Source organism: Marmota marmota, unplaced genomic scaffold (genome assembly GCF_001458135.2).
Source record: "Marmota marmota marmota unplaced genomic scaffold, marMar, whole genome shotgun sequence".
Classification (NCBI taxonomy): Eukaryota; Metazoa; Chordata; class Mammalia; order Rodentia; family Sciuridae; genus Marmota; species Marmota marmota.
In genome coordinates, this window is record NW_025999991.1 from 1,183,995 (window position 1) to 1,205,171 (window position 21,177).

Here is a 21,177-nt window from a genome sequence, read left to right on the forward strand (position 1 = left end):
TTCTCTTCTCATGACATTCAAATGTAGATTTCTTTCAGTAATTCTAACCAAATTCTAAGTTCAAAGCGCAGACTCAAAATATAATAATTAGTGGTTGACTCCAACACAAACCAATATATTTAAGAAAAAAAAAACACACTGGTTAGTTCTTAAAGGCTTAAATAGTTGGATACTGAATTTGGAAACAATGGCAACATGGAATTTGGAAACAATAACCCATCACTTGGCAGTGAATATGAAAATAAATTGAAAAATTAATGATCTATTTAGTAAAATAATTCACTTTATTATTGATTAAATATTAAGATAAGCCTGTATAACTATATTATTTGGTTTCTTTACTCCTAATCAAAGTCAATAAAGTGCAGAAATGCTTCAGAGGGCGCTGATGAGAAGGTTAACAGAGCAATAGGAATATCTCCCTATGTTCCCTATGGACACCTTGATGTTGCATACTTTATTGGACTTGGCCTCCAGGGAGGTATAAAAAAGTGCTCAGTGGTGTTACTATGACTCCATGTGCAGCCTGAATCCTGACTGGCACTTTCATAAGACATCATGATCTATGCAAATTGACTAGAAGATTTGTGCATGGACCTCAAACAGGAGTGCACAAGATGTGTATGGCAGTTAGATAGTGCCTGCACTAAACCATGATTTGGGAGTCTCTTGGAAGCCACAGTTAAACTGCAGTGATACCATGTTATCAAAACTATAATATACTCAAAATAATCCCCTTGTAAGTGCACCATTCAACTCTGAACAACACCTGCTTTTTAAAATACTTCATGTTTTTCTCTTCTTCCTATGTCACCAGCCAAATCTGCTCTTTCTAATTTGCCAGCCACCCCATTTTGCTTAGCAGTGGAGTCAGCCTGGGTTCTTTTGAGCTCCTTAGATGCTGCATTCTCTGCTAAAAGGATCTCAGTTATGACCTACATCATTGCCATATGTCAATGATTCACACACTGCTACAAACAGTCTTCATCACTCTGCTATGGAAATCTTCCTGGGATAAGGTGTGGCTGGCCTTTTTGCATCACACACTTTAAAACCCACCTTTTAATGTGCCCCCTATTTCTCCATGCAATTCATCATCATCAATCATTTACACTTTACATTTTTATAACACATCTTGTTGATTATAATCTTGCTTAAAATTAGCTATTTCTTGTTTGTGTACGGAATTAAAATATAATCCATGTTAGAAATTAATTTCTGTGTGTTCTTTCCAATTCTATTCTCAGTTTTACAGAAAAGCTCCTAGTACATGAGTATGTAAGATATGCTTGATGAGAAAGAAGGAGAAGTTAGAAGATGAAGGAAGAAGAAGGAGAAGGTTGAGAGGAAAAAGGAGGCGAAGAGGAGCCAAGCAGGACAGAGAGGAAGAGAAGGCAAGGAACTCTTCCTTTGCTTAGCAAACAAAATTGAAGTATTTAAAATAATTTTTAATATCTAATAATAATTTGGATACATATTTCAAAGCTTGATTTGTTTACACACTAGTTAAAATACTTATATTCTAAAGGATGTAGAAAGATCTCTTTGAATTTCTACCTAGAATATTAAAATATAAGAAATCAGAAAACTATATGAAAGAATATATATTTTTGGAATCATTGGATAATGAATCACATATTTAGGTAAAGCAGTTTTAAAACATGTTAGCATCATTTTAAATGATCATGATGGAATCATATTTGTCAAAGTTAAGTAAATTTTTGAATTAAATTATATTATTTATTGTGCTTTTAAAGTATTTTCACTGATTAAATTAAGGGAAAATCTTTGCATAAACATAGCTTTTCCCCTACTAGAAAAACATTTCCAGTTTTCAAGGCAATAAATTCCTATATCTTATGGAAATCACCCTGTTCTTTATATTTCATATTTAAATCATTAGTAACAATAGCATTGGACTTTAAAAGAAACTTGAAATAGTTGCACAGGGGTTTTGTACCACTTTGCTTCATTTTTAGTCTTTACATTCCTTGGTTTTGATGTCAATAGTAGCTCTTGTTTTATAAATTGGCTTTCTTTATTCTATATACATATCCTGCAGAATTTTATTAATTGCTCAAATAAACATGTTTGAACTTTTTTACTACTTTCCAGAATGAGACAAATTTAATAACACAGGTAATTTATTAATGCACAGTACCATTTAAAAAAAAAATTTACCATAGACTAGTTTTTAAAAAAATATTTCACTTAAATATGTTCATATAAGGAAGTATTAATGTAATACTTAGATAATCCACTTCCAAAACATATGCTCAAAAATTTAAAATTTGTTGTCATTGTTAAAATATCTTTGATGTAAATTAATATGCAATACCTTCTGGAGACATCTCTGGGACAATGGCCTCATAAGGTTCATCTAGGAATTTTGGTTCATTGTCATTGATATCCGAAACTCTGATGACAAACTCAGACTCAGGCTCCACAGCCCTTCCAGTGGTGGTGTCTATTACCTGGGCTCTCAGAGTGTAGAGGGACCGTTCCTCTCTATCGAGCTTCTGTATGGCATATAGGTCACCTGTTCTGTTGTCAATGGTGAAAAGACTTCCAGCTCCATCTCCCCAAAGCTTGTATTGAAAAGAGTTGTTTCCATTGTCTAAGTCAGATCTTAACTGTAAGTACAAACAGGTACAACTGAGTTTCCAGATAGGCTCAAAATGAAAAATCCATTTTAAGAGTTCATTTTCTTTTGTGCTAATCATTCCTTGAGTTAATAATTCTATTTAATTCCTATATTATTTTAATTCACATATTAATTTCAAATTTAATATCAACCATCAGAAAGAGAGTTAATTTTTTTAATATAAAGAAATACAGAAATTTGATTCTTCTACATAGACAATTCTAGTAATATATTATTACTGAAAAACAAAGCCTCTTTCATAAATTATTCACAACATAGTTGGTCCATGTTTATTCTATGGTTACATCCTTGGTCACTAAAACCAAAGCCTGGAATATTTATATTTGGTTGGAACCTAGAGAAAATTTTACTTATATCTATGATCACAAATAATTATAACATTACAAGTTACATAATACTGATGAACTCAATCTTTTCTATGCAGAAGCAAAGACAGAAAATTTTAAAGAATTACCCAGAGTCTCAGGTTTCTGGGAAGTTTTATGATTTGGCACAGGACTGTGAATTCCAAGATTCACCCATGATGATAATTATATAACATGCTTTCAAATCTTTAATTTTAAGCTAGAAAATGCCCACTCTTTCTAACACATTTTACTTGATTTTTAAACATACACTTTTCTTCTTATGCTTATTTTTTTTATTTTGTGAAAAATTGCTCATTCATAGTTTTGATGAGTAATTTAGATTTTAAAATTTATATGTCAAAAGATGTCATTTTGATATTGATGTGGTTAAATTGGCTGTCTGGTTTATCATAATTAAATCTACATAAATAATTCTCCTTTTGTACATAAATGATGCCTTTGTTATTACAAATGTGTTTTCTTGATTCACCATTCATGAATATACTCTTCTTCAAAGGAAGACTTCCTATGAAAATACAAAGATAACCATGAAATGCCATCCTAAACCAATTACAACTTGTCTGATGGCTGCAGTTAAAAGTTATTATTCCTCACTAACTCATAACTTTTCTATGTTATTGTGGAGAAATTCTAAACATACCCCAAATAGCAATAATATAGTATTATTGTTGTTGTTGCTCTTATTGTTGTTGTTTTAATCTGTATTATCATTGCTACATACTTGAAGAAACAGATTTGGGAAAACTAACATCCAACTTAATGTTATGGTTATAGCTTTTTTAGTTTGATAGTCCTTAATTATTTATAAAGAGAAGAGATCTTCTATGTCATGAGGTTATGAAATTAAGAATAATTAATATATTTTCTAATGAATATGTCAAATGAGCAATGAATAGACCATGTTTATAAAATGATATCACTTCAATGTAGTTTTAAAATTTGTTCAATATTGAATGAAGGTAAATTAAATTCAGTGAAGAATAGGAGTATATCAAGCTTATTTAAATTATAAATTTCAAAGACCAAGGAGGTCAACATTTTTAAAGACACATTTATTTTTCTTTTCTTTTTTTCTTTATTTTGGTACTAGGGATTGAACATAGCGGCACTCAATCACTGAGCCACATCCCCAGTCTTATTTTGTATTTTATTTAGAGACAGGGTTTCACTGAGTTGCTTTAGTGCCTCACTGTTACTAAGGCTTGCTTTGAACTCAAGATCCTCCTGCCTCAGCCTCTGGAGTGCTGGGATTACAGGCAAGTGCCAGCATACCTGCCCATAAAGAACAATTTTAAGTGGTAAATCATCAAAACTGTTTTACTGAACACTTGCCTCTAAATGTTACAAAATGCATGTGTTAAACTCATTTTGATCTCATGCACTATAGTACATATTTTGAAATTTACTATATTTTTATTTTAAAATATTTTCTCAATTAAGCAGCTGTTAAATATTTGACCAAACAATGTCACATTATTTTTTTTTTACATAACTGCCTTTCCAATTTTTATTTTTTTTAAATGAATGTATCAAAAAGCAGTTTTGTGGGACACATCTTACCAGCAGCTCTTCAGTTGCATACACCTAAACATCCCCCAAAGTTTCTTCCAAACCAGTTATCTCTGTGTAATGTGAATCATGAGATTGTTTAGAGGAAAAACAAGTATTTTCATGGATGTTTGTTATAGAAAGAAAAGAACAGGCAAAGACAATCATTCTGTGAGATGAGGAAACAAGAGGCTGGTGTAGGTGGCAGAAACAGAGTAGGAAATGTAACAGCCAAGGAGATAGTCTTTGTTCCTGTCACATTGGTACAGTTAAGTACCTTATTTATGAAAAGCCACTGAACGGGATTTGCCTGTCACCCTCTTCAGTGACAGAAGAGTTTAAGTCATTCTGGAGATCACTCTAAATGGAGCTAGATAGACTCAGTTCATTAGCAGCCCCTTAGGATGGACCCTATTTGTGCCACAGGGCATGTGACTTACCTGCAGACATTGTGGAGAATTAAAAGGGTAAGGAGGACCCTGTGGGAGACAAACAGGGACACACGGGAGTGTTCTGAAGCCTGTTTGCCTAAGATCCTAATCTAAGCCTGTGGTTGAAGGTACTCCTGTGCCTGTGGCTGATAGGATAGAGGTACTTAGATGGAATCCAGATACCACACTAATGCTGAGGCTCCCCTGAATGGGCTAGAAGACAGTTAATGAATTTTGAGTGCTTCACCCTTTGGGCCCAATTAAATTTTAGTGCCAGTTAATTAGCGGTTAAACATTTCAGTTCATTCATCTAGAGAAAGAACTTATGGAAAAGGACATGATATTGTAATTATCTGTGTTTAAAGAAAACCAAATAATAATCAAAACCAAAAACATAAATTGGAGGTGTTCTGTCTCATTAAGGATATTTTCTTAAAATATATTCTTCTAAGAAGGTGAAAATAACTATCCTTTGCACTTCAACTTCACTAATCAAATGAAGTGTGTGGGCTTCTGACACTCCTTGGCTGCAAAAGGATATAGTGTTAAATTGCTTCATTAAAAAATGAAGGAGGGATAAATCAATAGCTATTTAGCATAACAGAAAAATCAGGCAAAAAAAATGTTGGTAGATGATATTTGACTCATTGAGTCTGCTTTGATTTATTACCAAAAATTGCACCACTGAATTTCTAGCTATTGATCAATGAGTAGCCTTTTCATGTAGGAGACTAGAGTGAAATTTGAACCCAGAACTCAAGTTTTTAGTGATGTTCAGGTGCTTGAAAATTCTAAATAATTAATAATGTTCATGTTTGAGGTTTTCTAGTGGTTCCACTGAGAAAAATGCAGAACTCAGCAACCACCAAAACCATGAACTGGAAGACTTTCAGAAAGTAAGTACCCGTCCAATGTGATAACTTCCATTCATTTCCTCTGGTACAAAGAATTGGTTCCACACCCAGCCTCGCTTCACTCTCCAATGAGAGTCTGCCCGTTTTTCAGCCTTATCTCTGCTAGAGTCTCCTGCCACTGCAAAGCCAGGCCAGAGGCAGGGGATCCCCAACACACAAGGCAGCAGCCAGCAAACGTGCATTGTGATGTCTCCTTGGGTACCAGTGTCACTCTTCCAAGGACAGAGTGTGTAGCCCACAAAAATCCTGTGCTTCTTTATCGTCTTTTTTCTCTTAAATATCTTTTGTATCCCTAAAGCATAGAAACAAAACAAAATTTGTCATTTAAGAAATAACATTTTCTCACATAATTACTAAAGACAGGTTACAGACAGCTTTTGCATCTTTGAGAAATAAAATATACATTCAATTTATCCTTTGATTAAGCTAGTGAATTATATTTTGTAGTCCAACAATAATCCTATTGCAATAATTATAAATTTCTACTCAAGGAACACTTGTTGTAAACTGCAATCACAAATCCGCCTGAAGGTTGAAAAGTTACTCTTAGCTATCTCCTTGACTGACAAGATGACATAGAGAGAGAGTTTTAAAATATTATTTAATTTACTTATGTCCTTCTAGCCATCTCAGCAAAATTCATACTATTCCCTTAAAGCAATCATCAAGTCATGAGTAAAAACCGAGGCATGTATTTATCATCTTTTCATGCAATATAAATAAGCTTTATCTTCCAGTTTTGAAAATTATGATGTTTTTATGTAGTTAATGAAATAGGCAAAGTAATAATTAAGCTTAAAACCCAAGAAATGTAATAATAAGTTAAACTATAAAACATCCAAACTAGAAAGCCTGTGCAGGATATTTACCCTTGTATATTTTGAAAGATTTGGTAAAATTATTTATCTTTGAATACAAAAAAAGACATTTTTTAGGATTAAGTACAAAATGTGATGCCAGGGTAAAATGACTCATGGTTTATGATATGTATGATAGCTATGAAATGAAATAGTAAAATCAAAAACGCAGCCTACTGAGTTTTTCATTCAAAACCTATTGTTGAATGGAAGCTGATGTTACAAACTGTCTCTTTCATAATTGGTAATGCTCATCCTTATATGTAATTGAATAACTTCATATTTCCCTCCTCTATTTAGGATTCCGTCAAACTATGTGGGGTTTCTTTCTTTAGCCACCAGGAAGGAAAATTTGGTGAGATCCACAGTAGCATTCACTTTCATGAACTCATCAGGAAAGCCATACATCCTGGCTCAGAAGTATTTCAGCATGATCTTGTTTTGAATATTCTGTAGGTGTTTTTTTAATGATTCCTGAGAGAGTTTGGGGTCTTTGGCTCTTGTTAGGAAAGGTTGTTAAAAAACACTTAATTAAGAAAGAACACAGGGATTCTATGTTCCCTCTGTAATCCCTTCAAGTGGATGTATTTTTTGTTACTTGTTTACTTAATGAAGGTCATGAAGAAATTCAGTTGAAATGAAAATTAAGGATGAATTTTATCCTTACATTGAATATTTTAAGTACTTAAAAAGTCTATTTTTTGAATATTAGTGAAAAATATATTTTGATAGCTAGTAAATAATCATTTGTAACAAATACAGTTTACTTAATAAAAAATATATTTTGCATAAGTTTGGTAAACTATCACTCGGGGTGATATGAAAGTATTTGTCTTATTTGACAAAGTGATATTTCTGTTAACATTATATTGTAACCTTCTCCTACAACTAAAAATAGAGAAAATAACATAACGAACCACTGTGCATCCCTGTACAGCTACAATAATTACCAGCACAGGGCCAACCTCATGTCGTGCATATATACACCACTTCCTCAGAGTAAAACAGATTTCAGATGTCACATCATCGTAACCACACCAGACACACTATACTTGAGCTTACGTGATACATGTGTATGTGTATGCACCTCTAAAAATCAAAATTGGATACTTAAAGCTAATATTAAGATTTTGACACAATCAAATATGCATGGAGTATTTAAATTAAAAATTTTCAAACATCTTTGAATCATATTTCAAATATATTCACACAATATGGTGTGCTGAGATATTTGTTATCTTGTTGTTACCTCAGTTTCCTCTTTCTATTTTTCATTTTCCTTTCCATTTATGTGATATAGTCTTTGGTCCCTATATTGTTCCTCACCTTCTGGATATTGCTAAATGTATTCCCATGTGTGATCAGATATAGTTCTTTATCTTCTGAATTCTCTATAAATTTCTAGTGACTTTCTTCGATACAATTTAAAATACTTGTTAAACATAACCATAACTCATGTTTTACATTTCTTATTGCATGACATCCAGTGGCTGAAATCGCCTAGAATTTTTTTTTTTCATATCTTGTTTTTACTGTAGTGGGAGATGGTTTTTTTTTTTTCTATATATATGTATTAGCAGATGATATACACATCAGAGGAATCATTTGTTATAAATTTCATAGTAAACTTTCTCTTAAGGTTTTTTTTTTAGTTTTTGATAACTATTGCCCAAATTGAATATTTCAGTAACCACAGTGTGAAACAATAAAGAAATATAAACTCTAAAAAAACTAAAAGTAATCCCCAAAATTTAATAATATGTTATTTGAAAAAAATATTACAGGACAATTTTTATCAGAAGGTTGAATAGTGCAGAAGAAAATACCTTTGGTTATGAGGACAATTCAGTAGGAACCAATCAAACTAAATTACAGTGATAAAACTAACAGTACACAAATAATTTTTAAAAATAAAGAGGATTTCAATATCTTTTGGAACAATATCATGTGGCATAGCATATGTAAAATTGGAATTGTAAGAAAAGAGTGATAGTGTCAAAAACATTTTTAAAATGGCCAATTATTTTTAAAATATGCCTTACAGTATCACATTGAAAAAGAAAAAAAATAATAACCTCAGTAAACACCAAGCCCCCCCCATAGCAACAAAATCAACCCAATTATGCTCTTGTAAAATACTAAAATAATATATATATATATATATATATATATATATATATATATATCTTAAAAATCACTGTTGAATACAGCAAACAATAATAATGTTTGTTAAATGTTCATCAGATCTGGGTGTGATAGCAGCCTGGGAGGCTGAAGCAGGAGTATCATGAATTCAAAGCCTGCTTTAGTAAAAGTGAGGCATTAAGCAACACAGTGAGACCCTATCTCTAAATAAAATACAAAATAGGGCTGGAGATGTGGCTTAGTGTCCTAGTGCCACTGAGTTCAATCTCTGGTACAAAAAAAAAAATCATCAGAAATAATGTATGGTAAATGGAAGCAGAATGTCATGCCTGAAGTTCTCAGAAAATACAGTCCAATTTATAATTATGCATCCCACACTATAAGAACAATATTAAGTAGAACTGCAAGACTTCACCAGCAGCACAACTTCATGACAAAAATAATGAGAAAATCTTCAGATGAAAGACAGATGCACAAAAGTAATGAATCATGTAGAAGTATTAAATATGAATGAAATTAAAGGGCATTTTGCTTATTTATTAATATATTTAGAAATTGATGTAATAACAACAACATATTATGGGATATATAACACATGAAGAAGGAAAATTTGTAATGATAGTGGCTCAGATGGTGAGATATGAGAAGTGGAAACACCTTCCCTTACAGATGGAGTGACGCAGCAGGACTTCAAATGATGACCCTGATAAGTAAAGAACTCCAGTTCAAATCTCTGCAACAGTGAGATGTCACAAAAAACAATGTACAAAAGGAATAATATGAATACAAATAAAGTCTTAGTATGACAGTATAAAAGTACATTTCACCAAACAGAAAAAGCAAACTCAAGATTATACAAACAAACCCTACAAAATCAATCACTATGATAGAAAGGAATCAGTGAAACCTGACAAAGAAAAGAAGATTGTCACATAAAGTTTTAAACTTCAACTATGTACTATGCAGAAGGAAAGCACTTTGATTACAAATACACAAGAAATTCATCAGCAGGATGATAAGGAGAGACAGTATAAGAATCATGCCTTAAGATATTGGAAATAGCCGTAAAAGTACTTTGAAGTAAAATCCCATGACCATAAATATTACCTGAATAAGAAGGGACATTTACTAAAGATAAAATAGATACATTCATCCAGTTTTAAGTATGAGTCTACTTATTACAGAGCTTAAAAATACATGAAGCAAACCTTATCAGGGTTAACAAAAAGCAGACACAGTCACTTTCGAGGAGGATGGTGGATTATTTACCACTATTCTCCTTTATTGAAATGCCAAGAGGACAAAAAGATCATGAAGTACATGAAAGATTTAAGAAGTGAGCCAACTAGCTTCAAGGAATGAAGCCATTGTAGAGAGCCGCACCAACAGAATACAGATGTTTTACAAGGACACATGATAGATTTTTAATGGAGGAATATACACTGGGCCATTAAAAACTTTTTTCAATCATTTTCAAAGGTTTCCTTACTACAAAGTACACTCTTTAATGGCAATAAATAAAGTATAAATCAATAACAAAATTATATCGGGAAATAGCTATGCATTAACAAAATTAAAAGTATAGTATCCTTATATAACCAAATTAAGAAATCAGCAAGAGAAGATTGAAGCAATCTCTAGAAACCAGAAAAAGAAACAGTGAGCTTGAGAATAGAAATAAATAAAGTAGGAATGTTAATGACACAAGGAAAATTAACAATACCCGAAGGTGCTTCTTTTAAAATATCAATAAAATTTATGACTAATTAGTCAGAATGATAAGGGAAAAATGAAGGGGCCTAAATTAGCAACTAGAATGAGAGAGAGGATGGTAATGTATCTTCTACAAATTTAGAAGGGGAATGAGAATAACACTGTGAAAGTGTTTAAGACAATAACTTTGACAACTTTTATCAAAAAAATGAAATAAAAATTATTCAACTGACATAAAGAATAGAAAATTGGAGCTGTTCAATAGACATTAAATGTATATTCTATAATGTACATTTTCCTGCAAGGAAAAACATAGATCCAGGTACATTGGAATGCAACAGTTAAGGAAGAAATACTACTAATCTTAGATAACTTTCTTCCAGAAAATACAAGTGGACATTTCCCTACTTATTATAATGAGGCAAATATGATATGATTATCAAAACAAACAAAAACACAGTATGCATTTAAACTACCAATTGGCCTAGTGGATATAAATGAAAAATCCTAAACATAATAATAATTATGTAAATAATAAATAATCCAAACTATTTTTTAAAAGGAAATGCATCAGAAAAAAAATTTTATCATTTCTAGAAGAATAAAAGGGATTCTGACTCAGATATTGATCAGCATAATTTTCTCTATTTACAGAATGCAAAGGGGAAACCTTGCATAATCTCAGTAGACACCAGAAGCAGCTGTTTAATGGCAGTACCCATATATGTAATACCAACTCATAATGGTAGAAAGCAAAAAGAGCTCTAGTACTCCAACAAAGGACAATTACATAAAATCTACACCCACCATCTTAGTTTAAATTATAAAATGAACATTCTCCCACTAACATCAAAAACATTACAAGGATGGGGGCCCACTGCACTTCTATTCTTACACACTCTATTCTACACTTTTGTAGCAAGTGCCATAAAGAAGGAAAAGAAATAAGTGAAAAACAAAAAGGAAAATATCTTCAATTAAGAACAATTTCTGCAAAAGAAAAATGAGATGTATTGAGATGATAGCAATATAATGGGAAATGAATCCTTAAGTGTTGTGAAACAGGAACAATGAAGAAAACACAAATGTCACACACTCACTATGCAACAGTTATATTTTTACATTCTAGAATCACACTATTAAACTGTGAAATAAAAATGCCTTAGACAAACCCTTTGAAAAACACTTTCATGATAATAAATTATGGGCAAGATCTTTATACATAAAATAGAAAATACTGTTGAAAAAATAAGAATTAAGAGAATAGAAGTATTGCTCAATAATTAGCAGACCAAATTTTATTGTGATATAATTTTTGTAGTGTGTTCAGGTTTGTCATTTTTTACTAAGACAGAGACATAAGGGCTATATTTATTTTTTTTTGTTCAAACAATTTAAAACACACAAATAAATAAATACATGCAACAGTGCTTCTCAAGGTATTATTTTTCACTCATTGAAGGATAGTAATCTATGAAAGACAAGAAACAGAAGCAACAAGTCCTAAAATTTCCCCAAATTACTGAATGCATAGGAGTCCAAGCAGCAATTTTGAAGGGTAGAGAAGCCAGAGCTTACATTCTGAGTTGAGGAGGGCTGGAAGCATGGTACCATGGTAGCTATAGGTCATAGGGGACACCACTGAAGATGAGAGAGTTGTATGATTAGAGAACTTTGGCAATCCATAGAGTATCTCCATTGCATATTTAGTAGATTAATGTTAAATTATGTACGTGAAAAAACTACATCTTCCCATGGAAGGATCCACCTGAAATCATTGGGGGAGTAGTCCTTTAAGTCTGTAATCAACAGTGAAAGTGAGACGCCTCATGGTTCATGGGTACAGGTGGGGTACTCAGTATTTTTTCCTAGGCAATAGGAAAAAACTGTTCTAGATAAACACTGGTCTGCTTTTCTCCAGGAAATCTTAAAAGCAAGACCATAAAGGTCAGCATTTCCAGCTAAATTAAAAACATCTCTGAACAGAGTTCAAAAATATGCATAGGAAAATAAAGCCTTCAACAAAAAAACAAGGTAAAATTTCGAGTCTGACATCCAGTCAAATGGCCATGCCTATAGAGAAGAAGGAAAGCATGTCCAAGGAGATTTGTCCCAATCAATTAAATCAACCTAGAAACCAATCATGGTATATCCATAAAGTGTAATACTCAATATCAAAAACAAATAAACAAGTGATGTACACAGAAACTGAACATTGACATTAAGTGGAAGAAAAAATTAACTCAGATTGTATGTTTCCATTTATGCATATAAATTTTTATAAAGTTAAAACCAATCGCAGTGAAAGAAATGAGCCTAGTACTTGAGGCTGGGAGAAAGAGTGAAAGGAAGGGATTTCCAATGGACCCCATGAACTCTAGAGAGTGTGGATGGCTATGTTCATTACCATTATTGTGCTGATAAAAAAAAAAAATCTCAAAAAAAACCACCCCAGCAACAATTGATTTTGAATACATACAATTTATTGTGCCAGTTTTACCACATTATTACACTTAATTTTTTTATTTGTCAATCTCAGAAGAAGAAATTAGATGATTTGTGCCAAAATGATATTTGTGCCAAAATTCTGATATGTTACATTTTGACATAACGGACACATTCTTAAAAGTATTTTTGTCAAAAATTGAAAGTTAATTTCCAGGAATTTACCAAAAATAAAGTTAACTAAACCAAATGAAATGATGAAATGTATCTAAATTGTTAGTTTCTCTGGAGATCATTTACCCACAGTGTGATTTGTGCAATACCAGCTGGTTGTGAAGCTTGTGTGAGCTCCAGCATCTCCAGATACAGGGACATCAAGTCAGCATTTTGTCACACTACCCTTGAGGTCTGTGCATGACAGGAGTTCTGAACAGCACTGGCACCAGGAAAAGGATCCAGGTCCTTCAGTACGTCACTGGTTTCAGAAGAACAAAATAAAAGTAAAGAGATAAGGAATATACTGTTCTAGATTAAAAGAAATTCAAGAAACACAAAACCCGGTGGTATAAAATGAGGAAACTGGATCATGATTTGTGCTAATATAATTTTATACTTAGGTTTTTAGGATGAATGGAAATTTAATATGTGTACAGTACTATATTAGGTGATAATCAGGATATGCTGTTAATGTGAATGATTGGAACTTTCTTTGTAATTGTATAGAATCATGCCATAGTTTTGGTACTATATAATTCATATCTTGGTGCATATTGGTTTTGGAAAAAACAGGATGCCTAACTTCTAAATTTTTTAAATTAAATATTTTAAATTTAAATATTTTAAATTTTTTAAAAATATTCAAGAATAAAATCGGAAGATAGGTAAATAACCATGGTAAAAACGTGATAACAATTATTCCAATGGGGTCATGAGAATTTGGATAGTTTATTAATTTATTTTTTCAATTGCTTTTAAAACATATATATATATGTGTATATATATATATATATATATATATATATATATATACACACATATATATATATATTAAACCAATAATAAAAATAGAAAGTTTCATTTTAACATTAATATAGTAGTCTGAAATCAATAGTTATTTTAAGAGCAGCTATTAATGAAAATATACAGAAACAGGAATATTCCATAATACTCATAAAAATAAAAATTTGGATAAGCATTTTGGAGAATAATTTGGCCAAGAAATATTTTAAAGTGTTTAATAGAAGTTATATTTTACAGTTCCATACCTAAAGAAATGTTCAAAATTGTCTGCTGGTAGAAAAATACAAATCGGGTAAATTTAGGGAAAAAAAATGAAAAATAATGTTCAAGTTAGGATTATGCATGATATTCATTATGTAAGTATTTTTTCTAAATTTCAAGGCAATACTCTTTCATACTGTTAATATGAAGAAATTCTGTATAATTCTAAGTTTGATAATATTCACATGAACCACAATATTTATTATGTAACTACTATAATAGTAGGAAGTTATGTTGTTTTAATGGTTGAAATTTAGAACCATTTTACATTTTCTTTTCTCTCCAACAATCAAATTGGGAGTTCATAACCCACTTGAATCAAATGTATGAAAGATAATATGTCATGAGCTTTGTAATGTTTTGAACAACCAATTAAAGAAAAAGAGAAGAAGACATTTGACCAAGGCAAAAAAAAAAAAAGTAAATATTTCAGATATAATGATGCTCACTAGATGTGAATTGTCTCTCTCCTAGATGATACACATTTTTAAAATTAAGTTCATATTTGAAATATTCAATAGCTAAATTTAAAATTAACAGCTAACATATCACTTTATAATTTTACATAATAAAAAGCAGATCTGAAAACTGTTCACTGTACTTTCAAATATATATATATATTTTTTTTATTGTGGGTTGTTCAAAACATTACAAATTTCTTGACATATCATATTCCACACTTTGATTCAAGTGGGTTATGAACTCCCACCTTCACCCCATACACAGATTGCAGAATCACATCAGTTACACATCCATTGATTTACATATTGCCATCCTAGTGTCTGTTGTGCTCCGCTGCCTTTCCCATCCTCCACCATCCCCCCTCCCCACCTCTCCCCTCCCCTCCCCTCCTCTCTCTCTACCCCCTCCACTGTATAACCCTGAGGGTCTCCTTCCATTACCATGCAATTTCCCTTCTCTCTCCCTTTCCCTCCCACCTCTCATCCCTGTTAAATGTTAATCTTCTTCTCCTGCTCTTCGTCCCTACTCTGTTCTTAGTTACTCTCCTTATATCAAAGAAGACATTTGGCATTTGTTTTTTAGGGATTGGCTAGCTTCACTTAGCATAATCTGCTCTAATGCCATCCATTTCCCTGTAAATTCTATGATTTTGTCATTTTTTAATGCAGAGTAATACTCCATTGTGTATAAATGCCACATTTTTTTTATCCATTCGTCTATTGAAGGGCATCTAGGTTGGTTCCACAGTCTTGCTATTGTGAACTGTGCTGCTATGAACATCGATGTAGCAGTGTCCCTGTAGCATGCTCTTTTTAGGTCTTTAGGGAATAGACCAAGAAGGGGAATAGCTGGGTCAAATGGTGGCTCCATTCCCAGCTTTCCAAGAAATCTCCATACTGCTTTCCAAATTGGCTGCACCAATTTGCAGTCCCACCAGCAATGTACAAGTGTACCCTTTTCCCCACATCCTCGCCAGCACTTGTTGTTGTTTGACTTCATAATGGCTGCCAATCTTACTGGAGTGAGATGGTATCTTAGGGTGGTTTTGATTTGCATTTCTCTGACAGCTAGAGATGGTGAGCATTTTTTCATGTACTTGTTGATTGACTGTATGTCCTCCTCTGAGAAGTGTCTGTTCAGGTCCTTGGCCCATTTGTTGATTGGGTTGTTTGTTCTCTTATTGTCTAATTTTTTGAGTTCTTTGTATACTCTGGATATTAGGGCTCTATCTGAAGTGTGAGGAGTAAAGATTTGTTCCCAGGGTGTAGGCTCCCTATTTACCTCTCTTATTGTTTCTTTTGCTGAGAAAAAACTTTTTAGTTTGAGTAAGTCCCATTTGTTGATTCTAGTTATTAACTTTTGTGCTATGGGTGTCCTATTGAGGAATTTGGAGCCCGACCCCACAGTATGTAGATCGTAGCCAACTTTTTCTTCTATCAGACGGCGTGTCTCTGATTTGATATCAAGCTCCTTGATCCATTTTGAATTAACTTTTGTGCATGGCGAGAGAAAGGGATTCAGTTTCATTTTGTTGCATATGGATTTCCAGTTTTCCCAGCACCATTTGTTGAAGATGCTATCCTTCCTCCATTGCATGCTTTTAGCCCCTTTATCAAATATAAGATAGTTGTAGTTTTGTGGATTGGTTTCTGTGTCCTCTATTCTGTACCATTGGTCCACCCGCCTGTTTTGGTACCAGTACCATGCTGTTTTTGTTACTATTGCTCTGTAGTATAGTTTGAAGTCTGGTATCGCTATACCGCCTGATTCACACTTCCTGCTTAGCATTGTTTTTGCTATTCTGGGTCTTTTATTTTTCCATATGAATTTCATGATTGCTTTCTCTATTTCTACAAGAAATGCCGTTGGGATTTTGATTGGCATTGCATTAAACCTATAGAGAACTTTTGGTAATATCGCCATTTTGATGATGTTAGTTCTGCCTATCCATGAACAGGGTATATTTTTCCATCTTCTAAGATCTTCTTCTATTTCTCTCTTTAGGGTTCTGTAGTTTTCATTGTATAAGTCTTTCACCTCTTTTGTTAGGTTGATTCCCAAGTATTTTATTTTTTTTGAAGATATTGTGAATGGAGTGGTTGTCCTCATTTCCATTTCAGAGGATTTGTCGCTGATATACAGGAATGCCTTTGATTTATGCGTGTTGATTTTATATCCTGCCACTTTGCTGAATTCATTTATTAGCTCTAATAGTTTCTTTGTAGAGCCTTTTGGGTCTGCTAGGTATAGAATCATATCATCTGCAAATAGTGATAATTTAAGTTCTTCTTTTCCTATTTTGATGCCTTTAATTTCTTTCGTCTGTCTAATTGCTCTGGCCAGTGTTTCGAGAACTATGTTGAACAGAAGTGGAGAGAGAGGGCATCCCTGTCTTGTTCCAGATTTTAGAGGGAATGCCTTCAGTTTTTCTCCATTCAGAATGATGCTAGCCTGAGGCTTAGCATAGATTGCTTTTACAATATTGAGGTATGTTCCTGTTATCCCTAGTTTTTCTAGAGTTTTGAACATAAAGGGATGCTGTACTTTGTCGAATGCTTTTTCCGCATCTATCGAGATGATCATATGGTTCTTATTTTTAAGTCTATTGATGTGGTGAATAACATTTATTGATTTCCGTATATTGAACCAGCCTTGCATCCCAGGGATGAATCCTACTTGATCATGGTGTACAATTTTTTTGATATGTTTTTGTATCCGATTCGCCAGAATTTTATTGAGGATTTTTGCATCTAGGTTCATTAGAGATATTGGTCTGTAGTTTTCTTTCTTTGAAGTGTCTTTGTCTGGTTTAGGTATCAGGGTGATGTTGGCCTCGTAGAATGAATTTGGAAGTTCTCCCTCTTTTTCTATTTCCTGAAGTAGCTTGAAAAGTATTGGTATTAGTTCCTCTTTAAAGGTTTTGTAAAACTCTGCTGTATACCCATCCGGTCCTGGGCTTTTCTTAGTTGGTAGTCTTTTGATGGTTTCTTCTATTTCCTCAATTGATATTGGTCTGTTTAGGTTGTCTATATCCTCCTGACTCAATCTGGGCAGATCATATGACTTAAGAAATTTATCTATGCCTTCACTATCTTCTAATTTATTGGAGTATAAGGATTCAAAATAGTTTTTGATTATCTTCTGTATTTCTGAAGTGTCTGTTGTGATATTGCCTTTTTCATCCCGTATGCTAGTAATTTGAGTTCTCTCTCTTCTTCTCTTCGCTAGCATCGCTAAGGGTCTGTCGATTTTGTTTATTTTTTCAAAGAACCAACTTTTAGTTTTGTCAATTTTTTCAATTGTTTCTTTTGTTTCGATTTCATTAATTTCAGCTCTGATTTTAATTATTTCTTGCCTTCTACTTCTTTTGCTGTTGTTTTGCTCTTCTTTTTCAAGGATTTTGAGATGAAGTATGAGATCATTTATTTGTTGGTTTTTTCTTTTTTTAAGGAATGAACTCCAAGCAATGAATTTTCCTCTTAGAACTGCTTTCAATGTGTCCCATAGATTCCGATATGTTGTGTCTGTGTTTTCATTTATCTCTAAGAATTTTTTAATTTCCTCCTTGATGTCTTCTATAACCCATTGATCATTCAGTAACCTATTGTTCATTCTCCAAGTGATGTATGCTTTTTCCTTCCTTCTTTTATCGTTGATTTTCAGTTTCATTCCATTATGATCAGATAAGATGCATGGTATTATCTCTACTCCTTTATATTGTCTAAGAGTTGCCCTGTGACATAATATATGATCTATTTTTGAGAAGGATCCATGTGCTGCTGAGAAAAAAGTGTAACTGCTTGATGTTGGGTGGTATACTCTATATATGTCAATTAGGTCTAGGTTATTAATAGTGTTATTGAGTTCTATAGTTTCCTTATTCAACTTTTGTTTGGAAGATCTGTCCAGTGGCGAGAGAGGTGTGTTGAAGTCTCCCATGATTATGGTATGGTGGTCTATTAGACTCTTGAACTTGAGAAGAGTTTGTTTGACGAACATAGCTGCACCATTGTTTGGGGCATAAATATTTATGATTGTTATGTCTTGTTGGTGTATGGTTCCCTTAAGCAGTATGTAGTGTCCCTCTTTATCCCTTTTGATTAACTTTGGCTTGAAATCTATTTTATTTGATATGAGTATGGACACTCCTGCTTGTTTCCGAAGTCCATATGAGTGATATGATTTTTCCCAACCTTTCACCTTCAGCCTATGTATGTCTTTTCCTATCAAATGCGTCTCCTGTAGGCAGCATATTGTTGGGTCTTGTTTTGTGATCCATTCTACTAGCCTGTGTCTCTTAATTGGTGAGTTTAAGCCATTAACATTTAGGGTTATTATTGAGATATGGGTTGTTCTTCCAGCCATATTTGTTTATTTCTGTTACTAAACATGGTTTGTTTTCCTCTTTGATTATTTCCCCCCCCTTTACTGTCCTACCTCCCACTGTTGGTTTTCATTGTTATTTTCCATTTCCTCTTCCTGTAATGCTTTGGCGAGGATGTTTTGAAGAGATGGTTTTCTAGCTGCGAATTCTTTAAACTTTTGTTTATCGTGGAAGGTTTTAATTTCATCTTCCATCCTGAAGCTTAATTTCGCTGGATACACAATTCTTGGTTGGAACCCATTTTCTTTCAGTGTTTGAAATATGTTATTCCAGGATCTTCTAGCTTTCAGAGTCTGTGTTGAAAGATCAGCTGTTATCCTGATTGGCTTACCCCTAAATGTAATCTGCTTCCTTTCTCTTGTAGCTTTTAAAATTCTCTCCTTATTCTGTATGTTGGGCATCTTCATTATAATGTGTCTAGGTGTGGATCTCTTATGATTTTGCACATTCGGCGTCCTGTAGGCTTCTAGGATTTGGGATTCTGTCTCATTCTTCAAGTCTGGGAAGTTTTCTCGTATTATTTCATTGAATAGACTGCTCATTCCTTTGGTTTGGAGCTCTGTACCTTCCTGTATCCCAATGACTCTTAAGTTTGGTCTCTTAATGTTATCCCATATTTCTTGGATGTTCTGCTCATGGTTTCTTAACAGTCTTGCTGAGCTGTCTATGTTCTTTTCCAGTTGAAATACTTTGTCTTCATTGTCTGATGTTCTATCTTCTAAGTGTTCTACTCTGCTGGTAGTATTCTCCATTGAGTTTTTAAGTTGGTTTATTGCTTCCTGCATTTCTAGGATTTCTGTTTGTTTGTTTTTTATAACCTCTATCTCCCTGTATAGTTGATCCTTTGCTTCCTGGATTTGTTTGCGTAATTCATTGTCGAAGTGATCTTTCATTGTCTGATTTTGCTGTTTAATGTCTTCCTTGATACTCCAGATCATCTGAAGCATGTATATCCTGAATTCTTTATCTGACATTCCATCTGCTGCAGCTGTTACCTCTTCTAAAGTTGCGTTGACCTGCATTGCTTGTGGTCCTTTCTTTCCTTGTCTTTTCATACTGCTTGCGTATCTTTCCTGCAGGTGCGGGCGGCGGCTCTGCTCTCTCCTTATTCCAATTGGGGTGTCGTGGCTACCACGCCGGCAGGTCACTGGGCCTGTTCTGGGAGCTGGCGGCGGCTCTGTTCTGCCCCTACTCCAATTGGGGTGACGAGTGTACCACGCCGGCAGGCCACCGGGCCTGATCCGCCAGTCGGTTGCAGGTTTGCCTACCCTGCAGACGCGGGCGGCGGTTCTACTCTGCCCCTACTCCAAATGGGGTGTCGTGACTACCCCGCCTGCAGGACGCTGGGCCTGTTCCTGGCACGGGCGGCGACTCTGCTCTGCCACTACTCCAATTAGGGTGGTGTTTGTACCACGCCGGCAGGCTCCTGGGCCTGATCCGCCGGTCTGTTGTAGGTCTGCCTACCTTGGAGGCGCGGGCGGCGGATCTGCCCTGCCCCTCCTACCACGCCTGCGGACCCCTGGGTCTGATCTGCAGTTTGATCACTGGTCTGCTCACCCTGCGGGCACGGGTGGCGGTTCCGCTCCGCCCCCACTCCAATTGGGGTCACGTGACCACCACACCGGCAGGGCCTGATCCGGGCGTGGGAGAAGGATCTGCTCTGCCCCTACTCCAGTTGGGGTGACATGTGTACCACACTGGCAGGCCACTGGGCCTGACCCGCCAGGCTGTCACAGGTCTGTTTACCTTGCAAGCGCGAACGGCGGCTCTGCCCTGCCCCTCCTACCACGCCCATGTACCACTGGGTCGCGGGTCTGCCCACCTTGCGGGTGCGGGTGGCGGCTCCGCTCCGCCCCCTCTCCAATTGGGGTCACGCGGTCACCACGCTGGCGAGCCGCTGGGCCTGCTCCGGGCGCTGGCGGCGGCCCGGCTTCTCCCCTCTGGCTCAACGACAAATTGAGGAG

At 34.5% G+C, this 21,177-nt stretch overlaps 1 protein-coding gene across 6 annotated transcripts in view; it reads right to left on the reverse strand.

The window, feature by feature from the left end:
• Nucleotides 1–21,177, reverse strand: part of Cdh19 (cadherin 19) — an 83,737-nt gene that overhangs the window by 41,439 nt on the left and 21,121 nt on the right. For 2 of the 6 annotated variants that reach the window (XM_048806616.1, XM_048806620.1), the window contains exons 3-5: nt 13,410–13,561; nt 5,917–6,218; nt 2,339–2,633 (exon numbers count right to left, since the gene is read on the reverse strand). In XM_048806616.1, the coding sequence (XP_048662573.1) occupies nt 2,339–2,633; nt 5,917–6,218; nt 13,410–13,461 (649 nt within the window). In that variant the 5' untranslated portion in view covers nt 13,462–13,561. Of the gene's footprint in view, nt 1–2,338; nt 2,634–5,916; nt 6,219–13,386; nt 13,562–21,177 lie in introns of all 6 variants that reach the window. The other 4 variants (XM_015499568.2, XM_048806619.1, XM_048806617.1 and 1 more) reach the window with 3 other exon arrangements.